Source organism: Silurus aristotelis (assembly GCF_946808225.1).
Source record: "Silurus aristotelis genome assembly, chromosome: 9".
NCBI classification, from domain to species: Eukaryota; Metazoa; Chordata; class Actinopteri; order Siluriformes; family Siluridae; genus Silurus; species Silurus aristotelis.
In genome coordinates, this window is record NC_139582.1 from 22491537 (window position 1) to 22510846 (window position 19310).

General features: G+C 43.8%; 2 protein-coding genes across 2 annotated transcripts in view; one reads left to right on the plus strand and one right to left on the minus strand.

Annotated features, from left to right (window-relative positions):
• LOC310731139 (ryanodine receptor 3) overlaps nt 1-19310 on the minus strand; it is a 417468-nt gene that overhangs the window by 152751 nt on the left and 245407 nt on the right. The window contains 5 exon segments of the mRNA XM_083550556.1: nt 1716-1851; nt 2051-2154; nt 5321-5453; nt 10267-10381; nt 11007-11280. Coding sequence (XP_083406682.1) covers nt 1716-1851; nt 2051-2154; nt 5321-5453; nt 10267-10381; nt 11007-11280 — 762 coding nt within the window.
• Nucleotides 1-19310, plus strand: part of LOC310731127 (uncharacterized protein) — a 146811-nt gene that overhangs the window by 57323 nt on the left and 70178 nt on the right. The window lies entirely within an intron of this gene.

The window sequence follows — 19310 nt, forward strand, 5'->3', positions numbered from 1 at the left end:
ACTGGGCAACATGGATTTTCAACTCCAGCCAAAGATTTTCTATGCCGTTAAGATCTGGAGACTGGCTAGGCTACTCCAGGACCTTGAAATGCTTCTTACGAAGCCACTCCTTCGTTGCCCGGGCGGTGTGTTTGGGATCATTGTCATGCTGAAAGACCCAGCCAAGTTCCATCTTCAATGCCCTTGCTGATGGAAGGAGGTTTTCACTCAAACTCTTATGATACATGCCCCATTCATTCTTTCCTTTACATGGATCAGTCGTCCTGGTCCCTTTGCAGAAAAACAACCCCGAAGCATGATGTTTCCACCCCCATGCTTCGCAGTATGTATGGTGTTCTTTGGATGCAACTCAGCATTCTTTCTCCTCCAATCACGACAATTTGAGTTATTACCAAAAAGTTCTATTTGGGTTTCATCTGACATTCTCCCAATCCTATTCTAGATCATCCAAATGCTCTCTTGCAAACTTCAGACGGGCCCGGACATGTACTGCCTTAAGCAGGGGGACACATCTGGCACTGCAGGATTTGAGTCCCTGGCGGCGTAGTGTGTTACTGATGGTAGCCGTTGTTACTTTGTCCCAGCTCTCTGCAGGTCATTCACTAGGTCCCCCCGTGTGGTTCTGGGATTTTTTTCTCACTATTCTTGTGATCATTTTGACCCCACGGGTGAGATCTTGCGTGGAGCCTCAGATCAAGGGAGATTATTAGTGGTCTTGTATGTCTTTCATTTTCTAATAATTGCCCCCACAGTTGATTTCTTCAGACCAAGATGCTTACCTATTGCAGATTCAGTCTTCCCAGCCTGGTGCAGGTCTACAATTTTTTTTTCTGGTGTCCTTTGACAGCTCTTTGGTCTTGGCCATAGTGGAGTTTGGAGTCTGGCTGTTTGAGGTTGTGAACAGGTGTCTTTTATACTGCTAATGAGTTCAAACAGGTGCCATTAATACAGGAAACAAGTGGAGGACAGTGTAGCCTCTTAAAGAAGAAGTTACAGATCTGTGAGAGCCAGAAATCTTGCTTTTTTTTGTAGGTGACCAAATACTTATTTTCCATCATAATTTGCAAATAAATCCTTTAAAAATCAGACAATGTGATTTTCTGGATTTTCTTTTCCTTATTTTGTCTCTCATAGTTGAAGTGTACCTATGATGAAAATTAAAGGCCTCTCTCATCTTTTTAAGTGGGAGAACTGACTAAATACTTTATTGCCCCACTGTAAATTGTGCTGCAAACCGTATGTGAACGATATGCGCTTGTTTGAGAGAAGATAACTCTCCCAGCTTTTTCAATCATATTTGTTAATGATTGTTAATAAAATCTCTTTCTCTTCTATGAGCTCCTGATTTGACACAGGAGCCAATAGACTAGAGCCAATGGTGCAGAAAAAAAATCTAAAGTGCACTGGCTGTTCAAAAAATGTTTTATTTAAGCAATGTATGTGTTTCTGTATCATGTCTTAACTGGTAGATTTTGTTAGATGAAGGGGAAAAAAAAGAAAATCGGCCAAACATATCTGCCAATAAAATCGACATATATATCAATCACTGGCTGCCCTGATTTCTGAATATTGTCATCAGCCATAGAAAAACCCATAACAGTCGACCTCTATTAATTGTTAAATTATTATATTGTTAATGTCATTGTTGATGAAGCCATGAAGTGTACCATTGGCATATTACAGTAAAAATACTCTTTATTTTGTGTTTGGTTTACCATTGACAAAGACTGTGAAGCGAAGAAAGGTGAGGTAGCGCTCTCCCTCAATTGGGTTCCAACCTATATCTGGATACCCTTTGGCAAGAAGCATGGGACAACTCTGCAGTCCACAGCCAGCCAGATACATTACCACCTACACAGACATATACATACACAGAAATTCTGGTTCCCTACAATTGCACTGTAAGAATAATGTACTTCTTGAAATATATTAATTTTGGAACTCATTCATTCAGTTGAAAAAAAAAATACACACACACACACACACACACACACACACACACACACACACACACACACACACACACACACACACACACACACACACACACCTTGCTGAGGTCAGGCTCCTCAAGAGCAAGAGCAAGGCTGTTGTTGTCCATTACAGACGAAGCAGCTACATCTAGAGGAGTGGAACCTCTCATTGATGGAGAAGCTACAAGGATATGCATGGAAATGTGTTTTAAGTAATTGTTTCTGTAACTTTAAATTTGCTAGTAGACAGCAGTGTTTCTAATGCTTGTCATAGAAAACCCAAAATAGGTTAGTAATACAAAAAAAGGAAAATTAGGTTAAAAGCAGAAGTGACAGTATCATCATCCTTCCCATGTTTACTGATGATTTATCAGTACACCTTTTGCTCACATTGTGTTGCATTGGTTTAATATACAGTTTATGAATAACACCTACACAATGAATTTCAATACATGTTGCAGTGCTGTAAAAAAAAAAAAGTATTTTCACAAAGTATCTTGAAAAAAAATATATTTTTTAAATAAACTGAATTTGAATTTTTATTTTGAATATTTGTGGCACTTGTTCTGATTCAGATCATCAAGGAAATATTAATATTACATAAAGATGAAGTCAGAAATTTTTTTATATATTTAATGCAGATTTTAAATGATGATTTAATTTTTTAAGGGAAAGGAAACCTGCCTGCCCCTAAACCTAATAATGGGTTGTGCTACCCTTTGCAACAAGCGTTTGTGATAACTGACAATGAGTTTTTCACATCACTGTGGAGGGATTTTGGCCAATTCTTTTTTGCAGCATTGTTTTAATTCAGCCACATTGGAGGTTTTTCAAGCATGAATGGCCTGTTTTGGCTCATTCCACAGCATCTTAATCAAATTTGGCCCTTTTTATCAAATGCTGAGTTAGTTTTAAGATAGATGTAATGGGATGCACACATTCCAAAAAGTTAATTGTTTGTCTTGGAGGTAATCAAGATGTTTTTTTGGAAAATGTGAGATAAGCCTGTGTTTTTTTTGTTCATTTTGCCAACCATTTTTGCCATTTTCTTATTGTTGAGTCATGAACACTGACCTTTACTGAGGCAAGTGAGGCCTGCAATTATATAAATGTTATACTGGGGGTTCTTTAATTAACTCCCGGATTAGTCGTCATTGCGCTCTTGGAGTATTTTTAGTACACTAAAACCCCGTTGTACGACCATTATTCGTTCTTGAAAATTGCTAATAGGTCCATTTGCTTGTACGTTTGAACTGATTTTCCCCATAGGAATGAATGTAAAAGTGATTTAATCCGTTCCGAGATCTCATTCGATCGCTTATTTCTGCACTTAAAAAGTATTTGTAGCCTATTTTAACCGTTATGTAAACATAATTTAACACTTCCTCATGCGGTAGTGGTTGATTGCGAGTGTGAGACGCACACCACGCTCATAACCTCCTCGGTTTCCATGGTAATTCTATTTACTTTCGTTTTCACAGCACCATCACTGATTTTCTTGGGAGACATTTTTCAAGATTTCTAGTGAAATAAAAATATAAAACTAAAAAAAGTAAAGTTTTGCTGCACTAAACAACGAGAGCCACCGAGTGATACGTCATCCTCTAAGCGACTGATGCGACCCTTGGCCGAAAACGGGGAACCGGCAGCGTGGGTTTGCTCGTGCCTTTGAAATTTGCTCGTAAAATAGGGTTAAATTTTGCGAGCAAAGTCGCTCGTATCTCCGTTTGCTCGTACTATAGGTTGCTCGTACAACGGGGTTTTACTGTAGTACTTTTTCACAAAAAAAAAAACCCAGGAAGGATGCAAATACACTGTATATAGCTATATACAGTCATGGCCAAAATTGTTGGCACCCCTGAAATTTTTCCAGAAAATCAAGTATTGCATTAACACATGTTTTGCTATACACATGTTTATTCCCTTTGTGTGTATTGGAACAAAACAAAAAAGGGAGGGAAAAAGCAAATTTGACATAATGTCACACAAAACTCCAAAAATGGGCTGGACAAAATTAATGTGATGCCCTTTTAAACTCAAGTAACAGGTATGGGCAATATAAAAATCATACCTGAAAGCAGATAAAAAAGGAGAGAAGTTCACTTAGTTTTTGCATTGTGTGTGCCACACTAAGCATGGACAACAGAAAAAGCAGAAGAGAACTGTGTGAGGAATTAAGAACCAAAATTGTGGAAAAATATCAACAATCTCAAGGTTACAAGTCCATCTCCAGAGATCCTTTGCCCACAGTGCGCAACATTATCAAGAAGTTTGCAACCCATGGCACTGTAGCTAATCTCATTGGGTGTGGACGGAAGAGAAAAATTGATGAAAGGTTGCAACGCAGGATAGTTTGGATGGTGGATAAGCAGCCCCAAACAAGTTCCAAAGAAATTTAAGCTGTCCTGCAGGCTCAGGGAGCATCAGTGTCAGTGCGAACTATCCGTCGAAATTTAAATGAAATGAAACGCTATGGAGGACCCCACTGCTGACACCGACACATAAAAAAGCAAGACTACAGTTTGCCAAAATTTACTTGAGTAAGCCAAAATCCTTCTGGGAAAACATCTTGTGGACAGATCAGACCAAGATAGAGCTTTTTGGTAAAGCACATTGTTCTACTGTTTACCGAAAAACGGATGAGGCCTACAAAGAAAAGAACACAGTACCTACAGTTAAATATGGTGGAGGTTTAAAGATGTCTTAAGAGATCTTAAAATTGCTGTTGGGAAAAGGCACCCTTCCAATATGAGAGACCTGGAGCAGTTTGCAAAGGAAGAGTGGTCCAAAATTCCGGCTGCGAGGTGAAAGAAACTTATTGATGGTTATAGGAAGCGACTGATTTCAGTTATTTTTTCCAAAGAATGTGCAACAAAATATTAAGTTAAGGGTGCCAATAATTTTGTCCAACCAATTTTTAGAGTTTTGTGTGACATTATGTCAAATTAGCTTTTTCCCCTCCTTTTTTTTTTGTTTTGTTTCAATACACACAAAAGGAATAAACATCTGTATAGCAAAACATGTGTTAATGCAATACTTTTCTGTGAGAAATACTTGATTTTCTGGAAATATTCCAGGGGTGCCAATAATTTTGGCCATGACTGTAGATTCTGTCAATAACATAAAAAAACATATATATATATATATATAATAAGTAAATAAAATTATGGATATATACATCGATTTGACAATTAAAGTATATTTAATTACAACACTGTTCAGACTGGCTCAAACTTTGTCTGCGTTCCTAACTTTTAATCTATCATGTTACAATAACTCTGGTAGGAATAAAACAATTCACATACAGCAGTACTAATTAGTACAGATCCTCATGTTCAGCAACTCACCCAAGCCCACACTGCTGTTTTCTAGCAGGTAACTCAGATGATCAAACATGGCCTTTTGGTTCTGCCGACTGATTCGACAAAAATAGCAAAGGAAGCGGCAGCAACTAGCAACCATTTTGGGAAAAGCAATTTCCTGTGAAAGAAGGAGGATCATTAAATTAAACACCAGTTATATTAAAAAAAAACATGATCACTGGCAACACTTCCAAGTACAAAAACAAGTATAGTTGCTTTATTTTCATTTCTTGTACAGAGTCTATACAGCGGTCACTTGAACCAGAAGTCTATGGAGGTGAACTAATAATTTCTGGATGCAAGGTCAAAATAAAATGAACAAATTACTAAAATTTCACTGCTTTTGAAATAGAGGGCACATGGGCCCTGCTTTGTGCTAGTTTTAGTGAACTACTATATGCAAAGCAATAACCAGAAGCAATGCCTCTCCCTCAGCGTGAGTTGAAGAGTAAACAACGTGTAAAAAAAAAAAAAACACTTTGAGAGTTAGTCCTAAGTTATAAAAAAAAAAGAATTTAACATGAACAATTAATTTATGCACAGTCCCTAAGTAAAACTCACTTATGATTTATTGTGACATTTCAGTTATGTTGGCTGTGCGTTTCTCCAAACCCTAACCCTAACCCTTTGCTGGTCTTGTGCTACGCATGTTATGCTTGCTTTCTTGACTGATGTTTAGAATACATGTTCATACATATACTTATGTTTGTTTTATTTAATTAACAAAAGACAAATATAAAAAGACCTGTGCTTGCATCTGCTATCTGAATCTTACTACCAGAGTATACGTACTACATCTCCCCCTTTACTGGCTTAATTCTTGTTTGTGTAATGTAGGAGTCTACTTATTTGCATGCATGATGAAATGTTTTTACAAGGAATAAAATTATAAGAGAACTCAAGAGTCCACTGACTTATGAAAGCACAGCAGCTTTAATAAATCTAATAAAATCCTAATGAGCTAGCTATTTTTCCAATATACTGTAAGCTTGTCAGGGTGCGGACCACAAACCGGAAGTGGCAGTAGCTCTATCATGTTTAATGTAAGTAAACAGAGCACAACACAGAGTTAGGGAGAGACAGAGTCGCCCACGGTAAGGTCCCCCACGGCGTGGTTCAGAGGCTGTTCGACGCCCACGGCAGAGCTCAGAGGGCGTGCGACACCCACGGTGAAGCTCAGAGACCGAGCAATGTGCTTTCTGGAAAACTGAAGCTGAATGACGCCCTCGGCAGGGATCGGAAGCCAAGCGACTCCCTCGGCGGAGATCAGAGGCCAAACGACGCCCTCGACGGAGGACAGAAGCGGAGCGACGTCCTCTGCGGAAGTTTGCTGCAGACCCCAGTGACCCAACGGTGTCCTCTGCAGGGGTATAAGGCGGGACAGCACATTGGGAGGAATCTTTGAGTGCTTCGTAGCTGTTGGAGGAGTATTGAGGTGCGATGACGTCTTAGAGGGAACTTGTAGGCAATACGTCGTCATCAGAGGGACTTGGAGACGAGACGTCGCCACCAGAGGGACTTGGAGGTGAGACATGCCCATCAGAGGGACTTGGAGGCGAGACGTGCCCATCAGAGGGACTTGGAGGCGAGACGTCGCCGTCAGAGGGACTTGGAATCGTGACTCCGCCGTCAGAGGGACTTGGAGGCGAGACGTCGCCGTCAGAGGGACTTGGAAGCGTGACTCCGCCGTCAGAGGGACTTGGAGGCGAGACGTCGCCTTGCGGGGAACTTGGAGGCGAGACGTCGCCTTGCGGGAAACTTGGAGGCGAGACGTCGCCTTGCGGGAAACTTGGAGGCGAGACGTCGCCTTGCGGGGAACTTGGAGGCGAGACGTCGCCTTGCGGGGAACTTGGAGGGGAGACGTCGCCTCGCGGGGAACTTGGAGGGGAGACGTCGCCTTGCGGGGAACTTGGTGGGGAGACGTCGCCTAGTGGGGAACTTGGGGGTGGAGGAGTTTGGTGACGATGTCCTGTTCATGTAAAACCCAAAGCGGAGTTTGGCTGCCGAACCACCGCGGCGGGGTGATTCCTCCTTCGGTACTGGTCGGACCTTCTGTCAGGGTGCAGACCACGAACTGGAAGCAGGAGTAGCTCTATCATGTTTAACGTAAGTAAACAGAGCACACCTTTGGCCAGAAAACCGGAGAACCAGAGAACTTGGAGGTGAAACGTCGCCTTGCGGGGAACTTGGAGGTGAAACGTCGCCTTGCGGGGAACTTGGAGGCGAGACGTCACCTAGTGGGGAACTTGGGGGTGGAGGAGTTTGGTGAGGATGTCCTGTTCGTGTCACGTTTTGGCGGCGGAACACATTCCATTTTGCGGCCTGGCGGCGGTTCGCATTCCATTCCATTTTGCGGCCAGGCGGCGGTACAACGTCCCCTTCGCAGCCAGGCGGCGGTACGACGTCCCCTTTGCGGCCAGGCGGTGGTACGACGTCCCCTGGGGTGATTCCTACTTCAGTACTGGTCGGACCTTCTGTCAGGGTGCAGACCACGAACCGGAAGCGGGCGTAGCTCTATCATGTTTAACGTAAGTAAACAGAGCACAACACAGAGTCAGGGAGAGTCACAAACCGTAACGCGGGTTTAGTCCGTAAAGCCGGTGTAATCCTCGGAACCGGTATGATCCACGGAATGGGAAATCCACGGAACGAGTGATCCCGGCACTAAATAATCCAAGGAACGAAAGTGAATCCACGGAAACTAAAGTAATCCTCGGGCGGAGTGTAATCCACAAAGCCAGTGGGGAATGCTGGCAGTCTTGAACGAGGTCAGTGTCCGTAGCCATTGAGTAGGTCCGACCCTAGTGATGTCGGAACGGAAGCTTATATACTGAATCGGTAATGAGAGACACTCGTGTCTCAAGAAAAGAAGTTTTGTCCTATAGAATTCAGTAATTGAATTTATGCTAAATTATGTGGTATTCTAAAAAAAAAAAATTAAGAACATCTTATTTAACATTTTAAATAATAATGTGTGCCCTACCATTAGCCAATATTACCACAGCAATAACTAACAGGCATTGGAAACAAAATACATTTATAACAGGCCTACTGAAGAAGATACAATATCATGCTAGTAATGCAGTGAACATTATATCTTTACTTACTTTATAAAACCCCATTGTAGCAAGGTGGCCCAAAAGCAGGGCTTTTTTGAGCATTTTAGGTTGCAGTGTTTCAAAGGCACTTTTTAGAGTTATCTTCTGTGTCGGGATCCCAAAAAAGATCCTGACCGACCAAGTCACAGACACTGCACAAGCTTTCTAAACTATTGGGAATTATATCAATCCCCATGGGCATTTAACATCCACAGACAGAGGATTTAATAGATTGATTTAATCAAACCCTCAAAAATATAACTTTTTTTCACAATGATGCACGTAATTGGGATAAGTGGCTCGAGCCCCTTTTATTCACAGTATGTAATTAAGTGATTTTACTAGTGTACAGTTATAAGACAGGCGGCATGCTATACATATCCGTAATAATACTGGGAAGTCCCTCTTCTTCTTCTAATAGTTAAAAACAAAATTCAGTAAGTCTTGACTTGAAAGCAAAATCCACACATTGGGTCAATTAACATGGGAGAATTTGTTACATGCTGAAGAATGACAGTCTGTATAAAATGGTTTTGCATGAATTTGCAACAGGAGATAAAGATCTCATATTACTATCCACATCAAGGTTACATGGCAAGTCAGAGAAGTCAACAATGAGGTTAGGATCACAGTCAGAAGCGATGCCAGATATAGCACCACTTCTCACCACTTCTGAAACCATGCAGACGACCTGTTGCAATCACAAAGAGCACAGGTTGTTAGCTTACAAAAAAAGTTTGTGGATGTGTTTTTGCTTTGGATTAAGTTTTGCAAACCTTATAGAACACCATATCAAGACTCTTCCTATCGAGATGTGTGGTGCACTGCTCCCAGACCGACTACTCAAACATAAAACAGGTGGTTCCGGATAAACTCAGAGCTTTATTTTACACCAAGAGCAAGGAGTCAGTCTGGTTCTGTGTGGTTTATTGAAAAATCTAAGCGATGTCTAAATTTGATGTATTGCATTGACAAATTGCTCGATCGGCTATGTTTCATTTGACACCGTATTTAAACAAGGTATATTGGCAGATCCTCCAATGTCTCCTAAACCACTTGGATTACACCAATTATTATGCTTCCATTTCAGTTGTTTAGAGCCCCAGCAGCGTCTCATTGATCAAATCGTCCGACCTCACAATGCACATGATACGAATGTCATCAGCCCTCTGACTGAACTTACTAAAATGGGAGCACCAGATCCGTTCCAGAGGACAGTGTCATGCCAGCAGGCTTTCACACAGGTTTTCATACAGGGTTTGAGCAAAATGCAAGCTGGACGGCTCCCCGGCCTGAGTCAGACGATGAGAGTACGTGGCAACAGGCGCATGGCCGAGTGTTAGTTTGTGAAGAGGTATCAGAGGATGCAAGCGGTTAAGATAACACACTGGTATGCGATTGAATAAGTAAGTGAAGAAGAAAAAAAAAAGGGAGGAGCCTTTTTTATAGTTTTATGAACACCAGTGCCTGTTATTTTTTCCATCCTAAGCCACAGAGTTCTCCACACCAGTCTTCTGGAAAAAATGCTTTCTGAACATAAACTAACCACAGTTTTATTACTATTATATAATGTAATTACTTCAAAGAAAATCTTGTGTGATGTAAAAAACTGCAGTATGTGCGGGCACACCAACAAATAACTATTTGCAACACCTAAACCTACATATAAACCAAACATTAACCCCAGTAGCCAAAATTAAGTCTTTCAGCTATTTTAGTCTATATATAGGTAAAAATGTCAGATTTTATGAGGACATCATTCACCCAATGGGCGGGCAGACAGACACAATATCACACACATGCACACAATATTCCTAAACAACTGAACAGTACCTGGGACTTGCCTCCACCCAGTACATTCACCATCACCTCCATAACAGTTTCATGCATGCCAAGTACTCTCATCAGGTTCGGGTGCTGGTAGAAAACTTTATTGTTCATTATGTCACTAAAAAACATACAAAACAAAAGAAAAGACGTTAGGCTTTTTACTGCAATTACTGGTCTTGTGTTGCCTATGATATGCTTTCCATTTTCTTCTTTCTCCCTAATTAGAATGGCTATTCAGTGCCATAAATCATGTCAGACCTGTGAATAATTGCACAAGTAATACATCTTCTTCCTAGCTAAACCATCTATCATAGTTGGTGTGTTCCTATTCACATTCTGCCAGTATGTTATTAATAATTATTAAATGGTTTAATGTAAAAAATTTGAAGAGGCTAAGAAATTATTACCACTTCTGTTACTAAACTGTTCATGTAGCACTATTATTTGCCTATTCTTAATATACTGCATAGACTGCTTCAGTGATGCTATTTCTGCTTAAAACTGACATTTTCTAAATTTTCTGCCCACAATTAACTGATAGTTAACATAACTGCAATTTTTATTCTGTAAAATTTTTTGTGCTCAGATTATTTTGACTGTAGCAAACATTCTTATGCAATCTGCATGTGGCATTTTTAATGTATAAGAATGTATAAAAGCCTCTCATTACCTATTATTAACAATTACAATATTATTAATTCAAAATGTGCTATATAAATTAAAACCAATTATAATGATCATACCTGAGGCCATCAATCATGAGCTGCTCTTCCTCTTTGCCCATACGGACGCTGAGCAGTGAACGGATCTGACCCAGTGAGGCCAGCAGGTGGATGGTGTCATGTACAGATGCAGCACTGATTGTGTAGGTTTTGCGCATAGCAAAAAGCAGTTCACCAATGCTGTCGTATTGCCGCCTCAGTAGGCTAAACATGGCACGTACCAGCTCTGGGTCTTGGATGTGGCTCTCCTGAGCCCAGCTAACCATGGTCTGAGAGATCAACTCCCTCAGGTTTGCTGTAATGATGAGAACATTGCATAAAATAACCTACTCTTGCTGTATTTAACAATATTTCACCGCAAGACAATCCAAATAAATATTCATTAACCAAACAGGTCTTATTACCACATCAATATTTATTCAAAAGTGTGTGCACGGGTATAAACTGAAAATAGGATCTAACAAGATTTTAAATAATGTTTCTATTTAAAACAAACTACAGTATTTGTAGTACATATATTTGTGTTACCAGTCAAACCTAATGAACTAGGGCTGAAAACCACCTAATCTTTAGGGGTTTTTTTTCATTTGAGTTTTCAATCCAGAGGTTTCAGCATTTTTACATGTGATTATATACATTACAGACTTTTACTTACATACAAAACATGTGCTAAATGAAGTAATATTATATCTTAAGAAGGGTAAGTGGTTGCAAATACACACTGTTGAACTGCACCATAGCACACTGTCAGCACATTGCACATATAGATTGGTTGTTGAACTGCTCAATGTACCAGAGGACTCATCACATCTGCCCACATGAGACATGTGTTTAATTAGGATTAAAACATTTCTGATCAATTCTGACCTTGGGGGCTAATGAATAATCGATGAGACCTCAAACAAAACTGATTTTCAGATGTACCTGTGTCAGGGATCCTCCTGCCACGCCTCCCTCCGAGGCTCTCTCTCAGCTTCTTCCGATCGCTGACACCTGTTCAACATTACCTGGCACCTTACCTGGTTCCCGTTCCGACCTCAATCGCTGTCGGATCTACATAGTAATGTTAGTGATCTCCTGGATTCCAGACCGCCAGCATTCCCCACTGGTTCATGCTCCTTGTTCCAAGCCAAAGGATTACACTCGCGTTACGGATTATACAAATTGTACTCGCTGTACGGAGTGTAATCGCTTTACGGATCATACCTGCTTTCCGAAATGTACCCGCAATACGGATTATAACTACTTTACGGATAATACCCGCATTCTGAATTATCCCCGCGTTACGGTTCGTAAATCTCCCGGACTCTGGCTTGTTCTCTGAACCTCAATAAAACAATGATTGAGTTACTCCTGTTTTCTACACGTGGTCACAGCCCTGACAACCTGGCAAAAATAATGGCAAAGAAAACAGATAATACAGAGTGTGCTGTACTTGGTTAAACTGACAGGAAGGCTACAGCAAATTAAAGTTGTCATGTTTCTGCTTATTTCTTCTTCTTCTTCTTCTTTCGGCTTCTCCCATAGTGGTTGCCACAGCGGATCATCCTTCTCCATACCCCCTGTCTCCTACAACTGCCACTTTCACCCCAACCACCTGCATGTCTTCCCTCACATCCATAAACCTCCTCTTTGGCCTTCCTCTTTTCCTCCCTCCTGGTGGCTCCATCCTGAGCATTCACCTATATATACTCCATGTCCCTCGTCTGCATGTGTCCAAACCATCTTAATCGAACCTTGTCTCGGTACCTTGAATCGGTACCAGCACACTCCTTCTACATTCCTCAGGCATCCTCTCACCTTCCAAAATCCTGTTAAACAAGCTTGTTAAAAATTCCACTTCCATCTCTCCTAAACATCTCTATGCTTTTACCGGTATGTCAACTAGGCCTACTGACTGTTAATTTTTCATCCTCTTAATTGCTGCTCTTACTTCTTCCTTACTAATCCTTCCCACTTTCTGCTTCACAATTTCCACACCATCCAACCTTTTCTTTCTCTCATCTTACTCATTCAAATTCTCAAAATATCTTCTCAACTCACTCTCCTCATGTCAGGAATCCACCTGCCGTGCCCCCTTCGGCGGCTGTCACTGCCTCCTTGTGCGCCTAAGCTCTCGGCTTCATTGGGCACACCTGAGGCTCATTCAACCGCTCATCACCAGCCCCTACATAAATCCCACATTCTCAAGCACTTGGCGTCCGTTAATGTAGGTTCATGTTGGTTCACGTCGGTCTGTGTAATTGCTCATGCACCTTTCCCCTCGGACTCCGCACTCCCTCAACGGCTGCGCTTTCCTTTCCAAAGCGCACCCCGGTTTACCCTGATCCTGCTGTTGTTGTTTTCTGTGCACACATTACTTGGCTATGTTTCCCCGTTGTTGCCACAGTGTCGCGCCTCGGATTATATTCACGGACTGCCTCTCGTTGGTTCGGGACTTTATCCCTGTGTTTATCCCTGTTTTGCTGTTACTTCGGCTTTTGCCTCCATTTCCCTGCATGATAGAATAACGGACCCCTGAAAAGGAATATAAGGACAAGAGAAAAGGGGGACCCAAAAAAAAAAAAAAAAAAAAAAGGGGCATGATCAGATTACCGCGGTGGTCCCGGTGCGAGCCGAACCTCGGAGGGACGAATCGCTCCGCTGTGATGAAGCGGCAGCCAAGCTCCGCCTCAGGGAAGACCCGGAAATCCGCTGCCGTTTCACGCGGATCATGCTCGGCAGCGGCACGCCCCCGTATTGATGTCATGGATTTTCCGGCTTGCTTCTCCGGCGACAGGGCTGAGTGGGGCGCATTTTTACGGAGGAATTCATCCTTCTACCCAACGGAGAAAGCAAGGATCGCGCTCCACATCGCTACTGTCTGGGGAAGCTCTCTCTAGCCAGTAAGTTGTGGAGTGCGACTGGAGGTGAGTTCGGCTCGTGCACCTGTTTTATCCGGCTCCTCACAAGAAAACTTGGTGGTCACAGCTGCTCTCCGCTATCCCTCCCCCACCTCTGAGAGCTCCGTTCCGCTCCAGAGTTTCCCGGAAAGCTCTGTTCCGCTCCAGTGTGTCCCTGAGAGCACCTCTCCGCTCCAGTGTGTCCCTGAGAGCACCTCTCCGCTCCAGTGTGTCCCGGAGAGAACCTCTCCGCTCCAGTGTGTCCCTGAGAGCACATCTTTGCTCCAGAGTTGCACCGAGAGCACCTCTCCGCTCCAGTGTGTCCCGGAGAGAACCTCTCCGCTCCAGTGTGTTCCAGAGAGCACCTCTTCGCTCCAGAGTTGCCCCGAGAGCTCCTCTCCGCTCCAGAGTGGCCCAGAGAGCCCCTCTCCGGGCGAAGTCCCATCTCAGAACTCCTCTCCTAGTGAAGCCACGTCTCAGAGCTTCTCTCCATGTGACGTTTCACTCCAGCGCTCATCCGACAGCGACATCTTGTCCTCGTCGCTCATCTGAGGACAACGTTATGCCACTAGGTGCCTTCGAGGATGGCGTGACTGCCCCGAGCTCCTCCGATGGCGCCGCCTTGTCCCCGACCTCCCCTGACGTGCATGCATCGCCGCAGGGCCCCTCTAAGGGCAACGTCTCATCCGTAAGTCACGCTGGAGGTGACGTCAAGCCTCCAGGTACATGAGCGAGGACACCAGCCCGGGTATTGGTGGAGGCACCATCTCTCTGCTGGACCTCTCCGAGGATGAAGCAGTGGGTGAAGGCCCTATGAAGAGCTCCATCCCCATCCAAGGCCCCTCTGACGTCTCGCCCCTGAGCTCCCCAGAAAGTGACATCACCAATGAACCCTGACAAGGTCATAGCTCGGCCTCTGAGCTTCATCGAGGGCGTCGTCTGGCCTTAGGACTCAACTGAAGGCGTGGCTCATTCTCGGGACTCCGTCAGGGGCGCCGCTCCGTCTCCAGTCTCCATCCAGGAGGTCTTCCAGCCCGTAAGCCCCATTGAGAGCTCCACCCCGCCTCCGGTGGTCACCAAGGTCGTCGTGCCGGTCCGGGTTTCCATGGTGAAAAGGGCTCCGTTCCAGGCCTTTGTAGGGGAAGTCGATCCGCCCCTGAACACCACCGAGAGCGTCTCTTAGCCTCTAGTCTTTGCTGAGGACGTCGCTCTAATCCAGGTCTCCGTGGTGGTTGCCTCTCAGCTCCAGACCACTGGCGGGGACGTCGCTCAGCTTTCAGTCTCCGCTTAGGGTGTGGCTCCATTACCGGTCTCCTCGGAGGATGCCTCTCTGCGCCAGTACGCCGCGGTGGGCATCACGCAGCCTCCGGCCTCCTCCGAGGGCATCGCCCGGTCTCCTCTGAGGGCATCGCCCGGTCTCCTCTGAGGGCATCGCCCGGTCTCCGGTCTCCGCTGGGGGTCTTGCTTCAGTCCCGGCCCCCTTGGAGGACAACCCTCTGCTCCAGACCTCCACTGTGGGCTTCGCTTTGTTCGGTCTGTGTAATTGCTCATGCGTATCCTGATACGTACCTTTCCCCGCGGACTCCACACTCCCTTAACGGGAAGAATGTTTCTATGACAATAAGAAACAGCAAGCATAGATTAGAGTATTAAAACATTTAAGATATTTAGTCAATTATATTATATCTGAAATCCTTAAATTAAAGTCACAGGCAGAGGTGGACATTAACAAGGAAAGTGTTATTAATAAAGTGTTATTGTAATTGAGTAGTTTTTAGTGTACTTTTTAAAGTAGTTTTTAAAATTTGTAATTTTACTTACATTTGTTTTGTCAAAAGTACAGTGGTACCTTGACCTGCAAGTGAATTAATGTACGAGTTTTCCGAGGTACGAGTCATCACTCAGTCGATTTTTTGCTTTGTTACACAAGCAAAAAATTGAGTAGATGCCACTGCTAGATGGCATAGTTACAGTGACACCACAGCATCCCCCAGGCTCCAACACGCTCTCTCGTTCACGTCACGTGTTCACCTCGTAGAGTAAACACTGTGATTCGTTGTGCTCATGGTTTCTTGCTTTGTGCTTCATTTTTTGTGCGAATTCCTTCTTCTAACTTTCTTGTAACCATGTCTCCCAATAACGTATGTTCTAGTGACAATGCTGAGAAGAGGAGGATGTCCATTGAATTAAAGCATTAAATTATCGAGAAACATGAACAAGGTATGCGAGTAAAGGACTTGGCCAGGAAATACGACCGTTCAACATCTATGATTTGCACGATTTTGAAGCAGAAGGTGTCGCTTAAGGTTATAACGCCAGCCAAAGGTGTTAAAATAAATTCTAAGCTCCGGACGTCTGTTGGTGTGGCTGACGGAGAAGCAGCTTGCAGGAGACAGCGTAACAGAGGCTATTATTATATCTTTACATACTCTTTCTATTATGTTTTATGTATAATATGTATAATATTTGTTATTTAGAAATGTATTTTCCTTATTTACTAACATGTAACAAAGATTCGGGTGTAATTGTGGAACGGATTAAGGGCATTTTATGTATTTATAATGGGGAAAATGTATTTGATGTGCGAGCAAATTGAGCTACGAGCTCGGCCACGGAACGAATTAAACTCGTAGGTCAAGGTACCACTGTATTGTACATTTGCTACATACCCTGCTACTAAGTAAAGAAAAAATAAAGAAAATGCAAGAAAAATGCCTGGACTACTCAGCTAAAATCACAGATAAAGAAGGACAAGGCATTGTGCTAAATTGAACTTAGGAATTTAAGCGACCACTTTGACTTCTGGCTTCTAATGCAATAAAGGCATTAAGTTAATTATGCTATTTACATTTTGCCCAGAGACCACACTAGCACAAGCAAGTAGAAGCCAGGATCTGTAAAGCAGGTAGGATCTGTAAAGCGGGTAGGATCCGTAACACGGAGATAATCCTGATAAGGAGTAGAATCGTTAGAGTTGAAACCAGGAGCAGAAACCATTGGGGAATGCTGGTGGTACGGTCACTGTGGCAATCATGCAGCCAGTGGGGTCGGAATAGGAGCTTATGAAGGGAAACCGGTAACAAGTGACAGGTGTCAGTGATTAGTGCCGGGAGCAGCTGAGAGAGAGCCACGGAGGGGGCGTGGCAGGTGGGTCCTAGTCACCCGGACACCCTGTCAGAATAATCTGGCCGTGCACCATGTCCCATGAGAGTGTTACTGACATATTTTATTGATTAACTAGATAACAAGCTGTCAATTTAGAACTAGTGAATCAATTATTATGTTTAGGCCTACCCCCTGAATTACATAAAACTGAAAAACAAAAGCACAGGGACAACACTTACAAAAAATCCACAGAACACATGGAGAGCAAATTCTAGAACTTTGAATTTAACTTTCAACATTGTGCAATATATATAATTAAATATAAATAATTTTTTTATTAATCCCAAAAACGTTTTCATCTTGTTATTGGATTTTAATTTGTAATTTAGCTCTTTTAATTGAAAACAACTAGTCTGAGATTTATATATATATATTTATAGTATAAATATTTATGTTTATAGTTTATACCTCTTGTACTTTCTGCAGTATACAGCAGAGACCTCACAAGTACATTTTAGATTAGCTAATTTTTACTTAAATTTCATCAAAGTAATAGTACTTTTACTTAGGTAGAATATTTTAGTACACTTTCTGGGGAGAGGTATATAATACATCCTTTGTTTCATGGAGCTACTAATAAACTTTCCAAACTAGCAGGAAGGCTCTGATATTCAATGATGATGGGATAAACAATCGCTTTGTTATTCCATTGCTGGTGTAGGCATTATGTGTCAGTGTGCGGGTAGTTGAACCAGGGAGAGAACAAAAGACAATAGAAGAAAAATAAACAAAAAAACAAACCGTGACCAGTGGCAAAAGCGAATCTGAGGAAAAACTGGAAGATCCAATACAGTAACCAAAGGATCCAGGAAACGAAACGAGGGCGCAGAAAAGTCTAAAAAAAATTCAGGAAGCCGACGAGACAATCTGGCAGAGAACGCGAGGAATCCGCGTCTATTTATGCAACGGCAAGATGGCGGCCGGGACGGTTGCGAGTTCGCGCTACCCCAGAAGCGGGAGCTGCGGAAGTGGAAGAACCGGAAGTGTGGGCATCGCTGGCTGACAGTACCCCTCCCCTTAGGCCGGCTCCAGACGGCCCACCAGGCTAGTCTGGGTGTTCCTGGTGAAAACAGGAAATGAGACTGGGATCCATAATGTGACGTGCAGGCACCCATGAGCGTTGCTCATGACCGTAGCCCTCCCAGTCCACAAGGTACTGTAAGCCTCTTCCTTCGGCGTCTTGAGCGAAGGAGACGGTGCACTGTGAAGGCGGGGCCACCCTTAATAACCCGGGCAGGTGGAGGGGGTCTGGTGGAGGGAACCAGGGAGCAAGCTTGGACCGGTTTGAGGCGTTAAACATGGAAGGTGTGGTGGACACTGAACACTCTGGGAAAGGGGAAGCGGACTGCCACAGGGTTAAGCACCTTGGAAATAGGAAATGGGCCAATAAAGTGAGGGGCTAGCTTCCTGCAAGTGACCTTCAAGGGCAGGTCCTTGGTAGAGAGCCAGACTCTCTTCTGGCCAGGGCGGTAAGCGGGTGCTGGTCTGCGCCTGCGGTTGGCCCAGCGGGTATGGGAATGAAAAGACCTGAGAAAAGCAGCCTGGATCTTCTTCTAGGCACAGCGGCAGCACCTGACTAAGGCACCAGCTGATGGTACCAAGGCCTGAACTACTTGGGAGGAAAAAATGGGTGGGTGGTAACCATAAGCAGCCTGAAAAGGGGAGAGGCCGGTGGCTGCGGATGGCAGAGTATTATGTGCGTATTCAGCCCATATCAATTGAGATGCCCACGAGGCGTTGTCATCGGTGGAAAGAATGCGAAGGGCCGTCTCCATGTCTTGGTTTAGCCTTTCCGCTTGCCTGTTGGTCTGCAGGTGAAACCCGGAAGACAAGCTGACCGAGATACCCAGGAGGCGGCAGAATTCCCTCCAAAAATTGGCAGTAAATTGTGGGCCCCGATCCTCAAGTGCCAGCTTGACTGCCAGTAGCTCACGGTCCCCGATGGAGTAGTTCTGTTCCGCGGGATTTAGTCTGCACAAGAAAAAGGCACATGGATGGAAGCGGTTGTCAGTGGCTCCTTTCTGAGACAGGATTGCCCCCACGCCTTTGTCAGAGGCATCCACCTCAACGATAAACTGCCGGGAAGGTTCGGGCAGAGTAAGGATAGGTGCAGAGGTGAACCAGTGTTTAATTCCAGAAAGGCCTGTTCCACCTCAGGGTTCCAAGAAACTGGCTGATGAGTGGAGGTGAGTCGGTGTAGGGGGGCAGTGATGGTGCTAAAACAGCGGATGAACTTTGAAAGCCGAGAAACCTCTGTTTGCGATTCTCAGGTTTGGGC